General features: G+C 37.2%; 2 protein-coding genes across 2 annotated transcripts in view; one reads left to right on the forward strand and one right to left on the reverse strand.

Moving 5' to 3' along the window:
• The window catches only part of KLB (klotho beta), a 34949-nt gene extending 23355 nt beyond the window's left edge, over positions 1–11594 (reverse strand). Inside the window, 2 exon segments of the mRNA XM_036765655.1 lie at positions 10756–11526; positions 11529–11594. Of these exon segments, the coding sequence (XP_036621550.1) occupies positions 10756–11526; positions 11529–11594 (837 nt within the window).
• An 8722-nt stretch (positions 11595–20316) lies between these two features.
• Positions 20317–26093, forward strand: part of RFC1 (replication factor C subunit 1) — a 101127-nt gene continuing 95350 nt past the window's right edge. Inside the window, exon 1 of the mRNA XM_036762332.1 lies at positions 20317–20462. Within this exon, the coding sequence (XP_036618227.1) occupies positions 20460–20462 (3 nt within the window). The 5' untranslated portion in view covers positions 20317–20459. The remainder of the gene's footprint in view (positions 20463–26093) is intronic.

Raw genomic sequence — 26093 nt, forward strand, 5'->3', positions numbered from 1 at the left:
AGTATTAGTTAGTTGATGCTTTATTGAAGTTCTCCCTTGCTTAGGGGAGTACATTTACATGCCAACTTTTTATGAGGTTTTAAGTTCTTTACTATTATTATGTTAGTGATTGTGATCTTGGTGGTCATTCTTTCATACAAAACAGTCACAAGACTCAGAGCTTCAATCAGGCCAAATTAACCTAGATAGGCGACTTGAATGAAGCCTTTCATGGCAGCAAAAATAAAGATACAAAAACTGGTAGCCAATTCCATGTTGCTGAAGAAATCTTAGAATCATAGAATTTCAGAGTTGGAAGGAACTTCAAATATCATCTTGTCTGTTCTTTACTCCCCACCCAAACATGAATCATGTCCCACCCAACATGGGTAGCAGGCAGGCATGGTCATACTCCTTACCAGTCCTATATTTTCTCTTGCATGTAGGCACTGTGTTTAATTTATCTTTATGTCTCTTTTACTCTTTTAGTCTTTTAAATTTAAGAGAGTATTTTCTTTCTGTCCCTACTTGGTTTTCAACACAGTACTGAACAACTCAGTAGGTGATTCTGCTATTCTTCTAATAGTTATCTTACTGGCATTACCCACCCACCCATCTGCTTGGTCTCCAGGAGAAAAAGATCAATGTCTATCTGTCTGGCAATCAGAAGCATCTGGGAAGATTCCAGGAGACTCCCATGAAAGTTAGAACTGTTGGCAAGACTAAGTAGTCTGGTAGTTAAAATACTGTTTTGGGAACTTTCCAGAACCAGAGATTGTCTGAAACCACTGGAGAGTATTGCTGGACCCCACTATCTCTCTGTTGATGATGATGGTCTAAGTACTCTTAGATCATAAGAGCAGGATCGTTCTTTTGCTTCATACAGAGCTTAGTTCAACTCTAGTGCAAATATTAGACAAATGGTTCTTGGTAATGTCTCTGTCCCTAGGATTATTAACAATGCAGGATTTTTCATTTTTAGTGAGCATTTAGACACTCTTGGACCACACTACACTTAGTGTGTACCAGTTAGACACACTACAACTTGAACCACTGACATTTGGCAATACAGGACCATTTATCCATATCTCTCTTTCTCTCTGTCTGTTTCTCCTTTCCCACTCTCTCTTTCTCTCTCTCTCTCTCCTTTCTTCTCTCTGTCTCCCCTCTCTGTCTCTCTCCCTCTGTGCCTCTGTCTCTTGACTTTACCAGGGTTGAACAGCTCATTTGTGGCAAAAATAGCACTAAAGCTTGACTCTTACAAGTTCAGTGTACAAACTTTAGGTAACTTCACCTAGATTTCACTTTGGCCTCTGTTGACTGAACAAGCAATGAAAAGGCTCATAGGTAATTGAAATGGCAGAGGTTGTAGAAAAGTTCAATAGAATGACAAAGCTGGATTTCAATTTGGATGACAGCACACTTAGAAAATCACTGAGAGTTATGATCTTGATTTAAAAATTTGATATGCAAAGTGGTATATTATTCCTTCTCCACCTTCCCCACCCTTCCAAAAGATGTAGTTTATGTTCAGCACTCACTTAAAGGGGGAAATCATCAACATTACTTTCAGTTCTGGGCAGCTATTCGGCACAGTGGAGAGCATGCCAGGCCTGAAGTCATGAAGACTCATCTTTCTGAGTTCAAATCTGGCCTCAGACACTTACTAGCTGTGTGACTCTGGGCAAGTCACTTAACCCTGTTTGCCTCCATTTCTGGAGGCAAACATCTGTAAACCGTAAACTGAGCTGGAGAAGAAAATGACAAACCACTCCGGTGTTTTTTCCAAGAAAACTCCAAATGGATCACAGAGAGTCAAACATGACTGAAAAACAACTGAACAGCAATTTTCAGTTCTGCTGTTTTCTCAAGGAAATATATAGACCAGAACGGATAAAGTGAGGTAATCACTCTATATTTACCTAAGTTTCTTTCAGTCCCTTAGTATTGTTTACTCTTCCCTACTGCCAGCCATTTTATTTGGATCATCAAAATTGGAGGTGATTTTTGGTTTGGTTTTTTGCATTTTGAATAAACCTTAAATGACAACCAAAACCAAGTAAAATCTCTAAGCTTTCTGCCTGTGAGCTTAATTGCTTTATTTTCCCATTTTCACCTGTTCTCCCCTCCCAAAGTTTCACACATTTCAGAGTCAACACCAAGGATCAAAGACAAAGTCCAGTCAGTCTCTATCTTATTCCACGGTCCATCATTTTCCATAAAGGCTTCATTGGCATTGCAAACAGGAAGCCAAAGTACTCGATTAAAGGATAAGCATAGCATCCAATAAAATGAAAAAGAAACAAGCAATAAACTTCTAACCTTTTGTTTAAAACTGTCATGTAGGGACTCTCATGGCCTGTGTGTGACTTCATTGGTACAGAGTGCTTGAGGTAAGGGGACTCTTTTATTATTACAAGTCAGCAACTGTTCTGTGACTTACAGTGTTTGAGTTTCCTGGTGGCCTGAGGGGTTGCAGAACTTGAACCAGTGGTGTACTGGACGCTGAGACAGGTTCTTGAGAGCCTGTTGTTAAATTTTCACTGTAAGCCTCAGAAATTGGCAAACGCTAAGTAACAGAGCCTGATTTATTGTTTTGTAGATTATCTAGATTTAAGAAAGTGATGGAGAAAATGTAGATTTAATGCAGATTAAATATACAAGTGTGTCCTGGGTAACAAAAAGGTAGTCATTAAACATTTTACCAGCACACCCCTGACTTGAACCCAGGTTTCCCTGACTCCAAGGAAAACTTTCTAACAACTACGCCATGATGCCTCCCCAGCTACATGGATGCTTATGAAATAACAAAATAGAATCTACCCAAATATTGAGCCTACCTTTCACTGAGTTCAGTGTTTTTCAGTAACTGGCTCAAATAATATTACTAGGTCTGATTAATCTCTTTAATTTGGGGAATTCCATAATTAATACTTTATTGAATTCTTCACTTGCAGGAAGTATGGTACTGTGGGAAGAGTGCTGGATTTGGAGTGGGAGATCCTAGCTTTAAGCCCTAGCTTTATCACTTGTTGCTTGTGTAGTGCAGTAGGCTTGGGTCTCAGTTTCTCCATCCATAAAATGAAGGGGTTGGCTGAGATGACCTCTGTGGTCCTCTCCAGCTCTATGAACTCTATAAAGTGTTAGCATCCCACTGTTTTTCAACCAGTGGTCTCAACATGAAGTTTTGTTAATGTTCAACAGTTTTAATTATTTTTCTTTGAACATAAATCATTTTCTATGACTGAATTTTCTTGCTAAGTTCTTTTTTATTGAATTATTAGTTCAAAGAATTCTCATACAAATATTAACATACTATTTTTCATCAATTCAAAATTTTACTGTATAAGTCCCTTTAATAGCTGGCACATTTTCCCTTATTTATTCATGACATTTTCTGATCCAGTTGAGCTTGATTTTTTATGAACACTTATGAGAGTGTTCATATTGAATCAAGCTGTTTAAATAGGACAGCAATATCATTCATAGCATATTTATAATTACATTTATTTAAACTTTTGTTAATCATTTATCTAACAACAATTTTTTCTACTTAATGGATAGTTGGAAAGAGTAAATGTTGCCTTGCTAAAGGATTTATAACACTTTTTGTGGTCCAGCTGTAGCCTATCAATTTCCTGCCTGAAATGTAAATATCTAAATGTAGAATTCTGATGATTGAAGCTGCCTTTGGGCCCTTTTGTCCACACAGCAAAATTTAAGTCCATTTATGTACATTTGGCTAATAAGCCCGTGGCTGTTCATTAGTTCATGCATTCAATAAATACTTATTGCTATAATACCATGCTATAATACCAGTTTTTAACCTGTTGGTCATTAATTCCTGGTGATATATCTGTAAAGTCTCTCTTTTCCCTGGAGCCTTTAAGTCTTACGGAGGAGTGATTGAGAGGCCTTTAAACTAAAAGTGAGGGGTAGGGAGAAAATTATCACATATGTCTATGTAGCTAGATACTACAGAGAATCACAGGTACACAGAAAAAATAAACATAAAACACCTTTACCATTGTTTGTCTTTGTTCAGACAATCAAATTCTGCACAAAAAGACCCTCCTGAAATCAAAAAAAAAGGGAGAAGACCAGTAATTTATGGAATATATGCAAGAAAAAAAGGGAAAGAATTAGAAGAAATTCTAATTGCAGAAGTTGTATTGAGGCAGATTTCAGATTGATGTAAGGAAAATTTCCTAACAATTACAAGGAAAGCTATTCAAAAGTGGCAGATGGCTGAGTCAGGAAGGTGTGGGTTCCCCTTTATTAGAGGTCTTCAGGGAAAGACTAGACCACTACACTGGGGCTATTGTAGGGAGCATTTCTGTTCGCTGGAAGGTTAGATTAAATGTCCTTTAAGCTCATCTGACTCTGAGATTCTCTAATTTTCTGATTCTAATAGGAAAAATCACCTAAAAGACAAAATGTTGTCTAGTGAAGTAAATACAGTATTGCAAAAACAAAACAAAACCCAAACAAAACAAAAACCAAAGGATAACCAATTAATACTTGAATCAACTAATTAATACAAAACCAGGATACTGCCAAAGACTTTGGGTCCACATACAAAATTTAGTATCACATTAATGAGAACTTAAAGTTTTTAGCAAATAATTAAAAGACATCATTAGGAAATTTCGTACCCTGGGACAAATACCACAAACTCCTCTCAAAACATGGCATGAATTCCACCCTTATTTGAGAAAGGTTTGGGTGATGGGATACAGCTATTAGCCCTTGCTGGGGATAATACCACCTAGGGATGGGTGGACCATCACTTAGTAGCTACTTGTTTTAACTAAGTATTCTTGTGAACTAAACTGCTAAAGGATTGTAAATGCTCAAAAAACCCCTTAAATTCAGCACCCTGAGGACAAATTCCAGTGGCATAAGAAGACAGCCTTGATGACTCTGGTCCAGCTGCCAAACCTTTCCTTTTGTTTAATACCACACTAAGCATTTTTAAACTATTTGGAGTAATTTTCTGAATACCTTTTATTTTACATTTGCCGACAGAGATTTAGCATGATGCATACTTCTCTCTGCCCTGAGGTTCTTGTGCATTTTTTTGAGGGGATAGAAAATAAGAAGTTTCCTTTCTACTCTGTCATTCACTGGGAATTGTCCCATATGGACAGGAAAGAAAGATGGAAACAAGCATTTATCAGACTCCTACTATGTGTCAGGCGCTTGGATATTATTTCAATTGATCATTAAAACCACCCTGGGAAGTAGGTGCTGTTGTAATTCCCATTTGATAGTTGAGGAAACTAAAGCAATTATTATCTCATTTGATCCTTGCAACAACCCTGGGAGATATTATTATCCCCATATTACGTATGAGGAAACCGAGCCAAACAGAGGTTGTGACCTGATAAAAGGATAAGTATAGCAGTCTAAGTGTATATTTGTACTCAAGTCTTACTGCTTTCTATCTAGCCATCTAGCTACTTGTGAGGCACACCTCGAGCTATTTATTTAGCTAAACATTTTTGTACACAATAACCCACAGTATATTAATCTGCCAATAATCCAGTAACATATAGATAAACCCATTGTGGACTAGACAACTAGTTAACACAGTGGATAGAGCTCTGAGCCTGAAGTCAGGAAGACCGAGTTAAAATCCAGTCTCAGACACTTACTAGCTGTGTAGCCCCTAGACAAGTCCCTTAAATTCTGTTTGTCTCAGTTTCTTCATCTGTAAAGTAGAAGTTTTTGCATGGCTCAAATGAGATAATAATTGCAAAGTGCTTACTTAGCACAGTGTCAGGCACATAGTAAACACTATACGAATGTTAGCTATCATTATTATTTTTCTGACTTTGTTTCCTTTTATTCTTTAAACTTTTTTAAAAAATTAAAGACAATTATGGAGTTTTTTCTTTGTAACAAGGAGCTTAGTGGAGAATGGGCCTGCAAATACTTCCATTTTATATCATCGGTACCTTGTTATGAATGTTAGAAAATACTAGGGTGCGACGTGAGTGTTTTTATTCCTTTCAGGTTCCCACGACCCCTGACATTAAGGTTTCAATAATTTTTGATGTGTAGGTAGTTGTCCAAAGCGGCTTTATTGTGTAGCAATAGAACAACTGTTATTATAATGCCAATGACATTTGTCCTCCTGTTGGCAACATAATGAAATAGGTAGTGTGTATATTACTACGCTCATTTTACATCAGAGAAAACTGTGGCTTCACGAGCTTGAGTGATTCTCTGATTCTCCCAAGAATATGTGACTAATAAAGGGATTTGAATTCAAGTCTTCTGACTCCAAGACCCAATTGCTTCCACTCCATTTCTTGTGAAAGGCTCTTTGCTCCTTCACTGCTTATTGATAACTACCACAACATTCACCTTCAACTTATTTCTAATGGCTAGCAGAAGAATATACTTGGAATATACCATCCTATACATCTTAACGTGTTTCTGAAACACTGAAGCTGTTATGATGTGATAGCAAAAGGCAGTACAAAGTTACTGGTAGTAACTTCACAGCTTTTTTTTTTTGAGGGTCTTACACTAATTTTTTGGTACTACTACTACTACACCTTTAGGATGGACACAGTGTGAAAATATTTACTTTAATAATAAAATTATTAATAGAAAATGGTGTCTGCGATTTTTTTTTTACATTTTGAAAAAAATGAAAAATGCTTATACCAAGTTCAGCATAACAGTGTGTTGTGTGTGTATGCAACTCAATCCAAGTATTTGAGTGCTTGTTTACTGGGTTAGGCAGTGGTGGGGATTCGATAGAAGTGTTGACACAATCCCTCAAAGAACTTACAATCTAGTTGGAGGAGAGGCAAAAGGGATAAAGTCCACCCATAGACTAAAGAAAATGTAGACAGGGACCTAACCACAAAGGTTTCTACAAATAAATTAACTCTATTTTATAAAGTGGACCTTATGACTAGACTATTAGTAAATTAGCCAGGAAGGCCAAAAATGGAGGAAAATTTCCACCTTGAAATAAGTCAGTGTAATGCATTTTAACCAAAAGGCTCAAGTATAGTTAGTAGTCTGTCTGACCACTTCCATAGTGTGGGCTTCTTAAATGGGAAGGTCTTTAGTTAAATAAATTAAGATCATAGTAGAGACTCATAGACCCATCAAAAAACTTTTGTAAAATTAGGAGAATTAACAATGATGCAATGGAAAGTCAAGGTGGAAATTGAGATTAGATCTTCTGAGAACCCAGGCTTAGAATGCAGCTCCTAAACGATATTTCCATGGTTCTAGTATTGGCATGGCAGAATACCCTGAAATCCTATGATTTTGTGATTCTAAGAGAAAAATCGCCCAAGGGTCTAAAGTTTGGCAAATGAGTCTGCCGAGCTTCTGTTATGGTATACCAACATTTTAAAGAAGTTAAAATAGCCAGTGTGGGCTCTACTACATATTCTATTTCATAGTCAATTTATAGCAGTCTGGAATTATATCTCATAAACTTTCACTATCCCCAGGAGAAAAAATTCTTCACACACAACAAACTGTACCCTAAATTTGCTCTATTTATCCTAACTCTGCCTCAAAATGAGGCAGACTTCAATAGGATTCTTGATAGTGGTGTTTTTATTGTATGGTAACTAATTCTGGGATTAGGACATACGGACCAGCACAGGGTAAACAGTAATTTAGAGAACTCTCTTTTAGGTGTGGTGGTGGATTTGAGCCAAATCTCCACGTTTTGGCCTTTAGGTCTGTCTGGTCTGCCTTTGGGGAGTTCCTAATCAAGTCAGTTAGTTACACAACCACTTTAACCTCTCCTGTGTCCTCAGGACCAGGACTGGATTAGGGCTGTGTTAAGAAACTATCCCCCTCAGGAAGGTGAAGCTCATTCATTGATGAATTCTAACTGCATCTCTGAGATTCTCTTTGCTTCTCTAATCGACCTCGAAGTCATTATACCTTGAACTGTTGTGATGGTGGACCCTCTACCTTTTCTTCCAGTCGTGTCTGCCTGATTTCCTGGATTTGGTGAAGACAAGTCTTTTTTTCCTGAGACAAAGACTGGGTTTTTCATTAAAGGATTTCACTAGCAACCAAGGGGGAAAGAGAAGGAAATAGTCAGTGAACATTCAGTATCCTTCATAGGTCACATTCTCAGTCAGTCAACAAGCAGTTATTAGTGCCTACTCTGTGCCATGCGTGATACTAAACTCTGGGCAAATACAAGCGGAAAGACAGCTCCTGACCCCAAGGAGCTTACATTGAAATGGAGGAAAACAACATATAAAAGAAAGCTGAAAAGGGGTTGGGGCGAAGAGGAAAGGTTCACATGCACAAAAATATTTATAGCAACTCTCTGTGGTGACAGAGGACTGGACATTAAGAAAGCACTCATCAATCAAGAAATAGTTGAACAGAAGGCCCCCAGCACATTGGGTGGATCCCTGTGGAAGATTTACAGGAAGACAGAGGCAAGAGTCACATAGGAGAACAAAATGTGCTTAGATTTGAGTTTGCACCATTGGACGAAATATCCACATTGATAAAATCACAGCTCCATCATTATTAAAGTATGTAACCAATGAGCTAATAGAGCCTGGGAATCTTGTCTTAAAATATCTTAACTATAGATGATTGGTACCAAGGAATAACTAATCCCCATCCCTATCTGACTAGCATAAAGGCCTTTCTTGAGACATATGTGAAGAGACAGCCTAAGTTAGAACTAGTGGCAGAGAAGACAGGGTCTACTATTCCAACAGCCCAGGATTTCAGGCATATTAGAGAAACAGAGACAATCTTAGGTAGGATAGTCTGGGGTTTGGTTGTGAGTGCTATTCCCCTTCCTATTGAGGGTCACAGAATGGAGCACCAAGGAGGAAATCACCCATTTCACCATGTGGAATTAAATTTTTATTTTTTTTGTTAAAAATCAAACATCCTACAATAAGTCTTCAGTTAAGGGGGCTGTGGGAAACTGAGCTAATCTAGAGGCATTGGTACCAAGTCTCCTTGGAATTTCAGGTTATAAAACCATTAGGCTTTTTCTTCATTTCTCTTTGGTGTAGTCTATCACCAAGTAAGGCGACATGTTTCATGATACAATTTTGATCAACTGAGAAATTATAGTTCATAATCTTAAAGTACACTTGATTAAGTTTATTATTTAGGATTTTTAAAGAGATAAAAGGAATAATATAGGAGGCATGGCTGTTATTAAAATAAATCCTTGAATTTAAAACTTATAAAAAACTTTCAAGGAAACAAATTTTAATAGTTTAGAATATGTTCTTTATTTTTTTTATTTTTTTTTATTTTTTCTTCATTTATTTATTTATTTATTTTGAATATGTTCTTTATAATATGAATGTCTACACTTAGCTATGAAAGGGTTAGCTTTTTCTGTTAACTTTATTCCCTTTTAAAATTTAATTTTGTTAAATCATAAAATATTTACATATACTCTAGGTATATGAAATATAGAAGTATAAAGATACACAACAATCCTCTTTTATGCAAAACTGATATTACCCATCAGATGGTGGTTGAAATCATAACATAACCTACTATCTATATATTTGGGTGTGGCTAGAAATCATAGTGTGCATGGGTACTTTTATGTAATAATTAAAGAATGTATAGAAAATATAGGATTACCAGATAGTTCTATATGTTGAAAAATTATAAAGGAAATGATATTTTAATGTTGTTAAACATTTTATAACTTACATAGTAGGCAATTAATAAATGCTTGACTATTATAACAGAATTTTAATTACATCCATTACTAGATTGTCATTTTATTAATAATCCTTTTTTTTAACCCCAAGATCAAAATGTTCCATGTATTTCTATGTAATTAATGCCCAAGTAGTAATCTTTAAACCTTTAAACCTTTTTTTTTCTCTAGTTATTGGTAAATTAAATGTGAAACTAAATTTTGGGGGCTTTTTTGGAACCTTTGGAAATTCTGGAACCTCTTTTTTATGTCCTTGTACAAACTTTTCATGTCTAATTATGTGATTATTCTATGGAAATAACATCTACATTTCTGTGTTTGTTAGCATTTTTTCATTAACATTATAATAACTTACATGTTTTTTAAGATATGCTTTACTTTGCCAGATATTTAAAAACCCTCTTTGGCTTTTGATGTTTTCATTGCTGTAAGATAATAATACCCCAACATAGTCTTCCCTTATATACTTCACAATTTTTACCTTACTGACTTTAATTTGAATATTTGGATAATGGAACTCATTTTTTTCTCCCATGTAACAAAAAACAAGGCAAATTAGAAATGACATGGTTTCAGTGTCTGCATTTGGAATTTTATGCATTATTGCAGCTAAGCATCACTAATCATAGAATAGAAGCCATAAACTGCAGATTTTTCAGCATTTTTATTCTAACAGAATTCTGAAGTGGTTGGTTGGGCCCTTGGTAAGAAAGGATTCTTTTCTGAATAGGGTCTGTATAATTTTTGCAGTGATTCTGCAGATGAAGACAGACATTTGTACTACTGTCATGTGTAACTATGTATGTAGTTTTTTAAAAAGCATAACTCAAAATGACACATTTTAGGAAACTATTAGGATTAAAAAATTGAATTTAAGATAAACTACTATTGAAAAAGACTGGAAATAGACAATAGGTAGTTAAAAAAATTAATGGCAGAGGTGATAGCAGTAAAAACAAATTTAAAATTCATCTTTTCCTAGTCTATGCTCTTCATTCTCTAGTTCCATTATAAGATCACATTTTGAAAAAGTCTAAAGCTCTAACATGAAACCAGCTGTACTGTACCTTGATCAGGTTGTGTCCCACAGCATAAACAGCTGCTAAGTTCCCTTTCTCTCCTGGTGCATGCATACCTGTACCATAGCCATGCCAAGCAACTAGATACGGGTTGTGTATTGTAATCCAGTATTTAACACGATTCCCAAATGTCTGGAAACAGTAAGTTGCATAGTCGTTGAAAATATTTATTATGGTTTCATTTTTCCACCCCCCATATTTTTCTTGTAGTGCTAGAGGCAAGTCCCAGTGGTATAAAGTAACTATAGGCTCAATGTTTCTATGTATAAGAGAGTCGAGGAGAGTATTATAATACTGGAGTCCTTTCTCATTGGCAGCTGCTACTATCCCATCTGGAAAGAGCCTTGGCCAGGAAATTGAAAACTGATAGAAAGAAACTCCCAAAAACTCCAGCGCAGACAAGTCTTTCCCCAGAAAAGCATAGCTGTCACTGGAATCATCTGTGCTGTTGACATCTTTAAGGTTTGTGCTGATGAAGTGATCCCATATTGAGGGTCCCTTACCATCTTTTCTCGAACTTCCTTCTGCTTGAAATGCTCCAGTTCCTACACCCCAGAAAAAGTTTTTTGGGAAAGTGTCATATAGAAACATTTGAGTTTCATTCATAGGATTAAAATTACGATCTTTTTTCCATATAGATTGTCCTTCTCCTGGGAATCCAGTAACAGCTCTCGTGAGGAAAAACGCCCAGAGGATGACAGAGCCTTTCAGTCCTTGGATGAACATTGTTTTCTTATAGTGTGTATTTTTACAGTCAGTTTTCTTTCATTGTTGCTGAAGAAAATCCATTCATTCCCTGGAGATCCGGCTGCACAGTCTGCCTTCATTTGCCACTAACTGCTGGACTGTCTTATCAAAGCTTCAGCAAAAGCTTGTGATTGTAAAGGTCTGTCAATGATTAGCTTGAACTATGAGACCTAGGATGGGTTACATAGAGCAATGTAATTTGAGGGAGGTAGCCTTCTTACAGTAACTAAGAAATATAGTTATTCTTTTATTATGGGAAAATATTAAAATATGTAAGTATAAAATTACTACCATTGATTTCTGTATGTTTAATTTGAGGTTAGAGAAACAATGTATTGAGGATGCACACATAAAAAAATGTCATGGATATTTTCTATTCAAGCTTTTAAATTGAAATGATCAAAAAAATGTTTTGACCAGTTTTGAAAAAAGTATATACATTTTCCAATTTCACAGTTTTTTTAGGTTGAGTGGTTTTATAATTTCATCTTTAGGAAAATCATATCTTAATATCAAATACTATCAAAAGCAATGTTACACAATTTCTCAATATCTATTTGTTATTTTTCAATATCTCATCACTAAAACATTTCTGCCTTCATGTGGAAAAAATAAAGGAAATAGATAATTGCCAAGGAACTGCCATCACATTGATTTATCCAGATAATATGTGGATAAAATGTAAAGTTATTTACTAGCTATATATTTAGAAACATGATAAATATGAAGCTATTAGAAAGAAAAGAACAATTGCCTTCTAATGAATATGCCTGCAAATTTATCAAAATTATCATAATTTATGAAAGATAGCTTTATCTAAGTTGGGTGAAGTAGTGTAAGGGCAAAGTTAGCATTAACTCTCAATTCACCTGTTTGCTCTCAATTAATCAACAACTGTTTACTGAGGATTTCTCTCTACAAGAGAATGTATTAAATGAGTATAAGATTCTCTGCTTTCTAGAAGCTTACAATATAGTGGAGGAGATAAGACATAGAGAAAGAAAAGACAAGTAAGAATACAAGGCAATATATGAGCAGTGCAAAATGAATGGTACAGATAATATTTGTAAGACAGCTGTGCCCAAAGTATTAATAATTATTTCTACAGTCATAGGATCATAGATACAAAAGGGGCCTTGGAGGTGATTCTAGTCTATCTCCCTCATTTTACAGGTGAGGAAATTGAGTCCTAGAGAGGTGGTGACTTGTCCAGCGTCACACAGGTGGTAAGTGGCAGAACTGAGAGTCAAACTGAGGTCCTTTGACTTTGGCTGCAGTGTTCAGTCCATAACACAATTTTGCCATAGGATCTAAAAAGGTGGGAAATACTCTTCTTTAGGTAGCTAGGGGGCTCAGTGAATAGAGCACTGGGCCTGGAGTCAAGAAGCCTGATTTCAAATCTCAGATGAACACTAGCTGTGTGACCCTGGGTAAGTCATTTAACTGCTCTCTGCCTCAGTTTCCCAAACTCTAAAATAGGGATAATAGCACCTACCTCAGAGGGTTGTAATTAAGGTTAAAAGAAATAATATTTGTAAAGCCCTTAGTAGCACAGTGCTTGGCATATAGTAGGCACTTAATAAATGCTCATTCCCTTCTCTACATATCTTTTTCATATTCCTCTATGGTAGACTATCATGATATCATTACCATTAAACAAATAAAAAATACTGGAGAGAAATTAGGCGAATTGCCAATTATAAAGTAAGTCAGTAGCAAAATAGGCAAAATTCAAAATTTCTTTGGCCTCATTGTTCACTGAATGATATTGTATTTATAATAATTATCAATTATTTATCAAATATTTATTTATTTAATACTTTAATAATTATCAATTCATCCAATAATTCTATTAGGCCCATTTGAATAAGCTGGACAACATTTTGCTCTAATAGAAATAATAATATTTAAATGTTCTTTATATCTACATATGAGATCACACTTCTTAGCAGGAGACTAAAATTACAAGTGAGAAAAATAATTCTTAAAATTTGGTAATAATTAACTCTTTATTATTCAAATGAATTCAGTTTGTTGATTCCCTAACTTCTTTCTTAGCCTCCTGTGGGCATTTTTATTGATCATTAGCACTACAACCAGAGAACAGCTAAGGAGAAAAGATGAATTTCAAGGACAGCAGTCATTGTCAGTTAAGGTTTGTTGAGTCTCACAAAATCACATTGTAAAGTGAACTTTTTTTCCTCTGGACTATAATCCTAGAGCTGCCATTGATGGGTTTCTATTCTACTGAATGGTTTTGTTTTGTTTTTTTTCACTATGCTTAAAATTTTTTATTTGGGTTTGCGGAGCTAAGGACCAAATTTTATAATGCAAGATTAGGAATATTCAACTATACTGGTCTCGCAGGAAGACCGGCTGGCCCTTCAAAAGGTTCAATTTGTAGTTTAAATGGAAATGATAATAAATATTTTGTTTCTTTTCTGTTTGTGATAATCAGCCCAATACTTTAACTGTGCAATTGAAATAATGACAACAACAAACATTTATGAAGAGCCTACTGTGTACCAGGTACTGTGCTAAGTGCTCTATAAAAATTATTTCATTTCCTCCTTACGACGCTGGGAGGTAGGTGCTATTATTACCTCCACTTTATGGACGAGAAAACTGAGGCAGATATAGGTTAAGTGACTTGCCCAGGGTCACATAGCTAGGAAGTATCTGATGCTGAATTTGAACTGAGATCTACCTCACTCCAAGTCACTGGGACACATCACTTAGTTCAGATTATTTTGTTATATCTATTTAAAATTTTGACCTTGTATTCATCTAAAAAAAAAGTTTGACACTTTTTTACATTACTACTATTTCCTAATATCCCCTGGTTCCGAGAGAATCCTCCCACGTGACAACGAAGGACAGTGGCACAGTTCAGTGTGACAGACTCACCTTGACCGCGTCTGAGAGTATGTGACTTATTCCTCAAGTGTAATTCATGCTCTTTTTGCTGAAGTATATTTGATCATCAGTCCTCCACAATCAAGGCTGGTCATTGTACTGCAGACCTAAGTTCTGCAGCGCCTGGCACAGAGTAGGCATTTAATAAATGCTAATTGGTGTATTGATTCATTGGCATTTTTAAGGTTTTTTTTTTCTTTACATTATTTTGGTAATTCTCTATATTTTTTCTTGGTTCTAGTTACTTTGTTTTGCATCAGTTCATCAGTTGCATCTATTTACTTTGTTTTCCCAAGTTCCTGTAAGTTCTTCATATTCATTATTTATTACAGCACAATACTGTTCCATTACATTCATATACCAGCATTTATTTCGGTATTCTCTAACCAGTGGGTAACTGGGAGGCGGAGGATACAGTATTTTGGACTCTTAAGTTTGAATCCTGGGTTTGCCAGTTATTACTTATGACCTTGGGCAAGTTATGTAAGCGCTCTATGCCTCAGTTTCCTCAACCGTACAATGAGGCGGTTAGACTAGATGATGGCCAAGATCTCCTCTATCGCTGAACCTATGATCTTAAGCTTCTTCTGAGTTGGATTACTTCTTAAGCTTCTTTTTAGTCCTAGGCAGCTGGGGGACATAGTGAATATCACTGCTGCTTCTACAGTCACAAAGACCTTGAATTTTCTCTCAGAGGCTTATGTGCTTATGAGCAAGTCATTTAACCTCTCTGTAACCTCAACTTATTTATCTGCAAAATGAGGAGGTTCGACTTAATGTCCTCTATATCTGGGATTGTTTAGACCAGTGTTGTCAAACTCAAATAGAAATGGGAGTCACTAAACTACACATAATGTTCCCTGCAAGCGGCACAGTGACTTAGAAAACCACATATAGCATTATCTACGTTTTATTGTATTTTTATTTATTAAACATTTTAATCTGGTTCAGGGGGAGGGGACACTCAGTAGTATCATAGGCTGTATGCATCCTCTGATTACGTTATTTCATTTATATATGAACTACTTTTTATAGGTTGTGATAGCTTTAGTCTATTCAAAATCTGTGACTAGACAGAATTCATGGGATTTTTATGGAAACTTAAAATACTTGTTTACCAGATATGACCGAAATGGGGAGAAAAGTTCTAGGTAGGATTCGTTATAGTAACATTTTCAAATGATAGTATAATTATCCTTTTTTTTAAACAGTGATTTTATTTTTAATTTATTTTTAATTTTTAGTTTACAATACTCAATTCCACAAGTTTTTGAGTTCCAAATTTTCTCCCCTTCCCTCTTCGCCCCCTCCTCCAGTGATTTTATTTTTAATTGACTTTTAAAATTCTGAAAATTTAACAAACAACAAATAAGACGAACATTTCCACATACAAAATGGAAGAGGAAAAGAGGATTATAAATGAGACCATGAGAATCTGTATTACATATGTATAGCTTGCTTTTTTCTTCAATTCAGAATGACAAAATCATAGAATTTGAGAGTGGGAAGGCCCCTCAGCAGCAATCTAGCCCAATCCATACACATAAAGAATCCCAACTATAACATATTCAACAAACGGTCCTTCAGCCTTAGTTTGAAGACTTTCAAGAAGGGGTAACCCACCTCTTCTCTAGGAAGTCCAATTCACTTTTGGGCAGCTTTCATTGTTAGGAAGTTTTTCCAAACATTGAGAATAAATTCACATCTTTGCTACTTTCACACATTGTTCCTGGTTTTCCTCTCTACCCTCTGGGCTTCAGTCACTCTTCCACATGACAGCCTTTCAAATACTTAAAGGTAACAATCATGTTCCCTTTGAATCTTCTCTTCTCCTACCTAAACATACTTAGTTCCTTCCAATGATCCTTATATAACATGGATTCAAGACTCTACAACACCCTAATTGCCTTTCTCTGGAAGTTATCCAGATTATCATTGCTCTTACATTGTGATGCCTAGAACTCAACCCAGATGAGATCTGAGAAAGGCAGAATATGGTGGTACTATTATATCCCTATTTCTGGAAACCACACTACTGTTCAGTCATATTGACCTTGCAATACACTAAAATTCCTAGATCTTTTTTTTAGCATAATTTCTGTCCATTTATACCTCTCCCATCTTATATTTTGTGAAGTGGATTTTTTTATACCCCAGTGCAAGACTTTACATTCATTCCTACTGGATTTCATCTTCTTAGATTCAGCCCAAACTTCTAGCCTGTCCAGATCCTCTGGGAACCTGACTGTCATATACTGTATTAGCTCTCTCTCCCATCTTTGAGTTATCAGAAAATTTGATGAACATGCCATTTATACCTTTTTGAAAGTCAGCAATAAAACTCTTAAATAGCATAAGGTCAAGAGATCTCTGGGGTACTCCACTATAGATCCCCTGCCACACTGACATTTGAACCATCAACAGCTATTGTTTGAGTCTGGCCATTCAACCAGTTTTGAAATCATCTGACTGCATTATCATCTAATCCATATCCCTCTATCTTCTTCACAAGAATAGCATGCGATACTTTATCAAAAGCTTTGTTAAAATTTAGCTAAACCATATCTATAGCTTTCCTTTCATCTAATAATATAGTAAGCTTGTCAAAAAAGAAAATATAACTTCCAAAGCTTTCCTGCTAGCCTGTGTTTCCTTTTGTTCTCTTCTGTATATTTTTTAAAAAGTGTGTCAATGACTCTCTTTTCTTTCCTTTTTTTGGGGGAGGCAACCCTGCTGCTACTCCTTTGTCGCTTGAAAATCCATCCTCTTCCATTAAAAAAACTGCAACATATATAGTCAAGCTAAACATTCCCACATTGGTTTTAACTGAAAATATATATGTATACAGTAAAAATGTACACAGTATGTCTCATTCTTGCGTCCATCACGTCTTTGTCAGGAGTTGAGTAGCATGTTTCCTCATCAGTCCTCGGTAGTCATGGTTGGTCACTGCACTGAACCCAGTTCTCCAGTCTTTTGAAATTGTTTTTCTTTACAATGTTGTATAAATTATAACAGGGATATTTAAGCCTTTTCACTTATGACTCTCAATAGTATTGGTGACTCTCCATGAACTAACATAGTCCCTATGTAACCCTTTTAACCTTGCAGCAGATTTAAAAAACTTGGGAGAAAATCTTTTGCTATCTTTGTAGTAGAAAGTTAGATGTTCATGTAACCTAGCATTACTGCAACATGTTCATTGGAATTATTAAGACTCTGGTCTCCACATACCTCCTGAAACTTCCATTAATCCCTTTAGGGACCTGACCTCCAGTTTAAGAAACATGATACATATATATCAAGAAGGGAGGTAGCTCTTGTGGTACACAGGGGTCTACTTTGGAGTCATGCAGAGCTGGCTTTGATATAATCCTTTGTTTCATTACCGTTGGCAAGGCACTAAATCTCTCTGCCCCAATCAGTCCTCCAAAACAGTAAGTTAGGGATGTGTTGCAGGTCTTCATTTGGTGGAGGAAGTTTCTGCATGGGAATGTCAATACACTGATGAAATCATGGGTTTGGAACCAAAAAAAAAAAAACAACCCTAAGAACATAATCAATGGAATATACCATCATTCAAGATGATGTACTTTTGGTTAAATCTTAACGTTCCACATGTTTTTCATGTTATTTGTTAACCTTCCAAGTAAAATGTTACCTTCTAAGTAAAACCCAGTTATATCTGGGAAAACTTTCTATCTTTCGTTTGCAGGGAGATGGAGTACACATTCTTATGATATAAGAAGTCAACTATCAGGCAAGTTCATACATATCCAGATTACTCACACATAATCACATTAAGAAGATTATTTGGACTTCAATTCTGTATCAAGATAAATGGTATATTTAGTACTTAACTTCCTAAAGTACAATGCATGCACTCTAATAGTGATAGATTGTGACTTAATGATTCTTTTTGTGCATAAATAGATTATATGGCCATTGTTGTTGCTCTGGATCTGTAGTCACCACAAACATAGAAAATGACAAGCTGGGTAATTAACTTTTTCTATAAGGAAAATGCTCTAATAAACAGATAAACCAGACATGCTAATATTTTATCGAGGGCAGGAAGTTACAATTATTGTTGCAGAATGAAAATTCCAAAATGAATACAAATTCTTAGTTATTTCTATTTTTTGAGTTTTCAAATTCTGTAAATGCGACCTATTCTGAAAGGACAGAGAGGACTTCAAGGGGTTATAGATAAGTTTTATCTTTATTATACAGATAATCTCACTGAGGCAGAGGCATTTACACACAAAGGACTTACACGGCTCATTTCAGTTAATTTGCCACTAAAACACTTGGAAAGGGAAATCAGAGTTCAATTTTTATCTGCTATGTTCTAATCATTTGAAAGTTCTTAGTTATTTCAAAAGTACAATGCTTTCTCTTTCTCTGCATATTTTATGGAAATAAGGGATTTTATTATTATTTTTATTTGTTTATATTTGCTATTAATGGCAAGGTTCTGAAGCCATATTTTCATTTTCATGGATAAATGCATACTGATTGCACCAAGTTCTGGAACATAAAGCCTCCTCAATAAAATCTTGAATCACCTGCGAACAAACTGGTTGCCATATGTTGCCTAGGACGTTTGTCTTAAAATAGCATAAAAGACTCATCTTCATGAGTTCAAGTCCAGCCTCAGACACTTACTAGCTGTGTGACCCTGGACATGTCACGTTACACTGTTTGCCTCCGTTTCCTTATCTGTAAAATGAGTTGGAGAAGGAACTGGAAAACCAGTCCAGTATCCTTGCCAAGAAAACCCTAAATAGGGTCACGAAAAGTTGGATACTACTGAATGATAACAACGTTCCGGACTCCAGGTCCAGTGCTGTATCTATTGGGCTGCCAGCTCCCTCAGACCTTAGGGTATATGCCTAGCAATGGAAACTCCGGGTCAAAGGGTAGGGAATAGTAATTTTGTTTGCATAATTCCAAGTTGCTTTCCAAATGATGATACTGAATCTAAGCATCACCAACGAGGCACTAGTGCCTGGGCATCTTCACCAGCTGGCCGCACGCGTGGAACGCTTTCTCCTCGTCTCCCCCTTTTGGTTTTCCTGGCTTCCTTCAAGGTCCTTGGGGTGGATGGGTTGTTAAAGAAGGACCAGTACCGCTGATGTGACGGCGTGCCAAGCTCTCTTCAGACACCTTTGGTGTCTACCTGGTACTCACCTCTCACCTGCGACCCCGAGAAGCTGCGGCTACAGCCTGGTAAAAGCATCTGGGCCGATGGGCTAAAGCAGGTTGAGGATAACCATGCTGGAGAATTAGGGGGTGTCTAGCCCAAGCATGGGGAGACTTCCCACCGGTGCATTGGGCTGCCATCGGACTTTGATGACCCTGGAAGAGAGAGAGGAAGACGGACAGCTCTGCGCAACTGTGCCTCCCTTAAATCCAATAGAGGCTGGAAGCAAGACCTCGCCCTGCGACGTCATCGGACCTCTCTGAAAAGGAAGGACGAACAATATGAGCTAAAGTCCTTCCCCCAGGATTATTTCCAATTTTCTCTCTATATATCTTGTGTGTGCATGACGTCTCCTTTAGATCCTGAGCTCCCTGAAAGCAGGCACTGTCTGTTGCTTTTCTTTGTATCCCCAGAGCTCAGCACAGGGCCTGGCACACAGTAAGCGCTTAATAAATGTCTGTTGATAGAGATTACTTTGCAGGTGCACTGTATGTAGGTTGTATATTCTTAATTAATTGATTAATTTTATTTGAATGTAAGCTCCCTGAGGGTAGGACCCGAGGCCGCCGGCGGCCCCCTCCAGCCCAGCGCGCTTGCGCGGACACTGGGCCAGCCCAGATGTTGAGGCCCGCCAGGCCAGTCTCGCGACCTCACCCCGAGTGCTCTCGGCGCCCTCCTACGTCATCACAGGGCGCCGCCGCCTCTGCACCTATTTCGCGGGAGAACTTGTTGGCGCGAATGTAGTCCGAACCCTGTTAAGGGTCCTCACCCGCCGTTGGCCCGTCTGCCCCCGTCTCCCTCACCGCCCTCTCCCCGGACAGCTATGGTGAGCAGTGGGGCTTCGGCCTCCGCACCGCACGGCCAGCGGGCGGGCCGAGGGTGTTGGGCGCCCAGGACGGAGGCAAGAGGAGCCCCAGGGGCAGGGGATGATTTGTGAGGAGGGCAGGGCCGCCGACCTTCCTTCCCCCCACCCCTGGCCAAGGGCCCTGGAAAAGGGCCCCCCACTTTTGGGTCGGCGGGGAGGAGAGCGCGACGGAACGGAATTTGGGGGCGCCCCCCTAATCGGGGCGCGGGGCTCTTGCCGTTGGGCGGGAGTTTCGCTCTCCGCAACCTGCTGGGGCGGGGAGGAGAAGGTGTTTTTGGTTTTTTTTTTGCGGGGTGGGGAGGAAGGGTTGATTTTGACCTTTGGGATCCCAGCTTCTTGTGGGGGGGCGTCCCGCGCGTTGCTTTTCACACCTTGGCAGAGGGGGAAGTGTGATGACTCCGTTTAGGCAGCCAGCTGTCTGGGGACTTGAAGTGGGTAAGATGATGGGGGGCGGGGGGGCAAATCCTGCCCCCGAGACCGCCTTACCAGGGGATAACCTGGGGCAGAGTCACTTCTCACGGGCTCGGCTTCATCACCTGTAAAATGAGGCTGTTAACTGTGTCTCTCCTTCCCCGCCTCAAAACCCCAGGTTTGTTCCGAGTATCAATTGAAACAACGTGCGGAAAGTGCTTTGCAAACCTTAAAGGGCCACGGACATTCTCGCTGCTGATACTTTTGTTGTTTTATTAATAGTAAGATTGTCATTAGGAACGCAGCTAAGAGAAATGATAGCAGCTAGCTTTTACAGTATATATATATAGTAGTAATAGCGAGCTTTCCTTTGTGCTACTTCCTTCCCAGTCCCAAGGAGATTAAGTTAATTACTTTGGAAACTAGCCTCAATTACTTACTGCCCGTCATGCGCTGTACTAAGCGCTTAGGATACAAATAGAAGCAGAAAGAAAGTCACGTGAGCTCCGTCATGCACCGGCCTCTTGGAAAGGAAGGAGACTGTGATGTGCTTGGGCTGCTTGGACGATCACAGAAAAATCAAAATGCTGACATACGTTTGATTGGAAAAGAAAATTAGAAGCGGGTAGAAACTCAGTATGTATGTTGTGGTTACAAGAAACCGATCTGACAGCTGCCATCCCATCTCATTATCCAGGTTCATAGTTGAGGCTGGTAGCCGCTAAAGAGATGATTTTGACCATTTTTAGAGAAGAGAAAAAGGAAACTAAGGCATAGAGAAATTGGTTAAATGTTTGCCCCAATCGAGGCAGGTCTTGTGACTCTGAATCGAATTTTCCTTCCATCATGCTTGAAAAAATGAACTCGTAAATCTATATGTCTTTAAATATAGTATCTATGAAACAGTTACACACTTGGCAAAAGTGGGTTGTGGCATTACTCAACTTAGACAGTAGTAGCTATTAAAACATTTTTATTTAGAAAGTGAACTGAAAACCCCCCAAAGTAAAATCTATCTGATGCTGCCAGGTATTGTGTTCATTCCATAATTCCACAGCTTATTTTTAGCATGCCAATTTTTCTGAGGTAAAGGAATTATTTATTAAAAAATTTACTAGAGTGAGAGGTTTTGTTCATTGCAGTGCTTGGATTTCGTTTTGAAAAAAGAATAAAGTTACTATTAAATGATTAGCACCACTTTTTTTTTAAAAAGTAAGCTTTATTGGTACCATTTTTATATCCCCTATATTTTTTTTACTCAGCGCTCATATTTATAGAGTGCTCTAAAGTTTATAGATGCTTTTATAAACATTGTCTCATTTCAATAAGCATTAGTATTTATTAGATTAATAATGGATTTTTTGCCTAGTTATCTCTCAGATTTCCTTCGTTTCTGCCCAGAGTTGCAAAAAAGACTCTCTTCATTTGTCTTCAGTGACATTATACTGAAGTCCTGAACATCATCAGTTTCTTAAAGGGTGAAGAAAATCAGGTCCCGATACATCACTTTTGTTGTCCAATGTATCTTTCAGCCTTCCTCCTTTCAAAGAGCAAAACACAGTACAGCAAAATTAACCAACATATGGGAAAAAAAGTATGGCATCATCTTCAGTGTTCCACTATCCATAACCCCAAGCCTCTGGCACAGAATGGGAGGGCAGGAGGCTTCTCATAACTTTCTTTGGAACCCGTGGTTATCCTTTTCACAGATTTCGGTTAATCAAGGAGCATTTATTACCTTGTGCTAGGTATTGTGTTAAGTATGGAGATACAAAGAAAGGCAAAAACAATCCCTGCCCTTGAGGTGCTCACATTTAAAAAAAAAAGTTTTTTTTTTTAATCTTTTGCTTTTACATCATCTAAATTCTATTACATTTATGTAATTTGTTAGTGATTCCTCAGTTGATTGGCATCTACTTTGTTTCCAGTTCTTTACTAAGACAAAGTACTGCTATAAATATTTTTTTTTTTAATAAATTTCTTTATTTATTTTTAGTTTACCATGCACGGTTCTACATAGTTTTGAGTTCCAGTTTTTCTCCCCTCCCTCCTCAAGACGGCATGAAGTCTCATATAACTGTCATGTATAACTTCGCATTGAATTAATTTATGCACTAGTCAAGTCGTGGAGAAGAATTTTGACCGATGCATATAGAGTCTTTTTGTCATTGAGCAAGGGAGATCACATTCTAAAGTTCGTTATTTTTATTGTGTTCTATTGTGTATTGTAAGCCTTGTGTTCATTGTTTTTCTGTTTCTGTTTACTTCTCTTTGCTTCAGTTTCCACAAGTCTTCTCATGCTTCTCTGTATTGATCATATTCGTTATTTCTTACAGTATACAAAATAGTCCATTATATTTATGTAATCATTGCTGTATTTTGAAATATACTTTCCCAAATGATACACTTTATATTGCATTGTAGAATGCATCATGGAAGATATTTTGAGGGGTGTCATAGAGCCCAATGATGTTAGCAGTCTGATAGAAAAGATTAGCATACTGCCATAAATTTGGGTTTAGTTTTCTTATTATTGAAACTCTTTTCTTCTGATACTCGTTTGTTTGTTTTCTTATTATTTACACCTTTATTAAAAAGGGGATAATAGCAAATTGGTCTATTAAATAAAATTTTTCAGTTGCATATGAATTTAACTCTTTCTGTCTTACTCTGGTATTATCGAGGGAATAATCTGTGTTAGCAGTGTGTTCTTAAAATATTTTCCATTAAAAAAAAGCAAAGGGGCAGCTAGGTGGCGCAGTCAGTAGAGCACCGGCCCTGGACTCAGGAGGACCTGAGTTCAAATCCGGCCTCAAACACTTGACACATGTACTAGCTGTGTGACCTTGGGCAAGTCACTTAACCCCAACTGCCCTGCCAAAAAGCAAAAAAAAAAAAAAAAAAAAAAAAAAAAAAAAAAGAAAAAGAAAAAGAAAAAGAAAAAAAAAAGCAAAAAACTAGGAGAGAAAACCAGTCTTAGAAACAGATTGGATTGTCTCCTACATTTAATGATTTGCCTAAAGTATGAATAAATATAAGAAATAGTCAGTTTTTTTGTTTTTAGAGGGGGGGAAGGCAGGGCAATTGGGGTTAAGTGACTTAGCCAAGGTCACACAGCTAGTAAGTGTATCAGGTGTCTGAGGCCGAATTTGAACTCAGGTCCTCCTGACTCCAGAGCTGGTGCTCTACTCACTGCACCTCCTAGCTGCCCCTGAAATAGCCACTTTTTAAGTCAGAATATCTGTTTCAAAAATACATATTAAGTTTTAATTGTTGTTAGAAATTTGAATAGTGCAAGTATAGAATTAATCAAACATGAATCCTTTGAGACAGCTTTTTTAAAAGGAAATAAAATGTATACATTTGAAAGTAATTTCAGTGCAGGAAATTACAGCATAATTCCATCTATTGCAGTGTTGAACAGTTTTTTTTATTTGCTGTTTTTATCAGATGTCTTATAATAGATCTCTGAAATGCCAGAAATTATCTTACCATTACACTTTGTCAAATTGCATAATTTCATAATGATATTTTAGGCACACCTTTGCAGTTTCTTTGGTTTTAAGATGAAAGTTTATCATATTTCAGTGTCTTCCTTGAGCTTTTACTTATCCTTGTTTCTTGATTTTGTTGACTGCTTCAAAAATGAATGAGATATGTGATAGGTGCTTTTAAAATAGATTCATAAAGTATAGCATATTAGACATTACTCCTAAGCTTCTTTTACGTGAAAATGTTTTAAATATAAATGAACATGATAATATAATTTGCTTACACTTATCTTCCTTTGATAGGCAAACATAACTTTAAAGTCTACCAGTAATGGAAAAAGAACCATCAGAAAGCAGCCTTACTGTTTATAGACCTATATATTGGGCAGAACCCCAATTCATATGTTTGTATATATGAGCTAAAAGCCTTTCTCATGGGACTTAGAAAAAAGACTTTAGAGATCATACAGGATTTTTTTATCTTTTTTTTTTCCGATCATACAGTTTTGAAGGACTTATTTTACAGTTGAGGAAAGAGACTCAGAGGTAGTGACTTGCTGAAGACCACAAGGGTAGTTTGTAGTCTTGAATTTGAACTGATTCTCTTTTTCTGGCCTAATCCTTGTCCTTAGGGTCTTCAACACATAGGAGAAGATATCTGGAAGGCAGTTCATGCATGGCTAGCTCAAGAGAAAAACTGGGCTTGAGATACATATTTAAGTCATTTTCACAAGTAAGCATGGCAACTGAATAAAACCTGATGAGAACTTTAAATCAGTGTTCTTAATAAGAACAGAGTCCTGGGGTATAGGGGAGGTGAATGATAATTCTGCACTGGAGAGAGAGATTGAGACAAGTAGAAATGGGAGAGAGAGTTGTGTTTTTGAAGCCGAGGTAAGAGAGAATGGAAAGCCGTATCAAAAGCTATCAAGAAGGAAGAGAACTGAGGAAAGACCATAGGTAGCTGTGAAAGAACAGTTTGAGTTGAGGGGTAGGATTTAAGGCCAGATTACTAGGAAATGGGTGATGAAGAAGTGGTGACAGGGAATGTAGAAGATTCTAGGAGTTCGAGTGGGAAAGAGATATGTGATAGGAACTTGAAGAAATGTAAAATATGGGTTTTTAAAGGATGGGATAGCTGGGATGTTTGTGGGTAGAAGGGGGAAAAACTAGTAAAAAGCTTCTGAAGGATATGCAAGGGAGTGGAATTGAGGGCACAAATTGCCATTAGCAAGTTTCATCCTCAGAGACAGGTATTAAAAAAAGAGAGGATGGGTAAAGAAGGGTTTTTGAGGTATGAAATCATGAAGAAGGAGGATTTTAAAGGTATCCACTTAGAAGGAGATAAAGTGGAAGAGGCCTTGGGAGCTTGAACAGGGAAGAGATTTTGAATAGCTACTAAGGGGAGTGGGATAGATTCTCGAAGAATAAAAACCATAAATTGAGAAAAAACTTTGCGAAAATGCATAATTGTTTGAACTCTAGCATGAGTGTACAGGCATGATTTGGTGCATAACTGCATAAATTGCTTTTTGGGCTGCCTAAAAGAGCTTTCTCTCGGCTTTTTTTGGAGGGGGAGGCGGGTATTGTCAAAGTACAACAAGGATTCTTAAGTATTTTCAGGAGGTTCTTAAATTTCAAGCTTTCTCATAGAGAGTGTATTGTTAAGTCTAATTTGTTTTGTTTTAAG

This window comes from Trichosurus vulpecula, chromosome 6 (assembly GCF_011100635.1).
Source record: "Trichosurus vulpecula isolate mTriVul1 chromosome 6, mTriVul1.pri, whole genome shotgun sequence".
Classification (NCBI taxonomy): Eukaryota; Metazoa; Chordata; class Mammalia; order Diprotodontia; family Phalangeridae; genus Trichosurus; species Trichosurus vulpecula.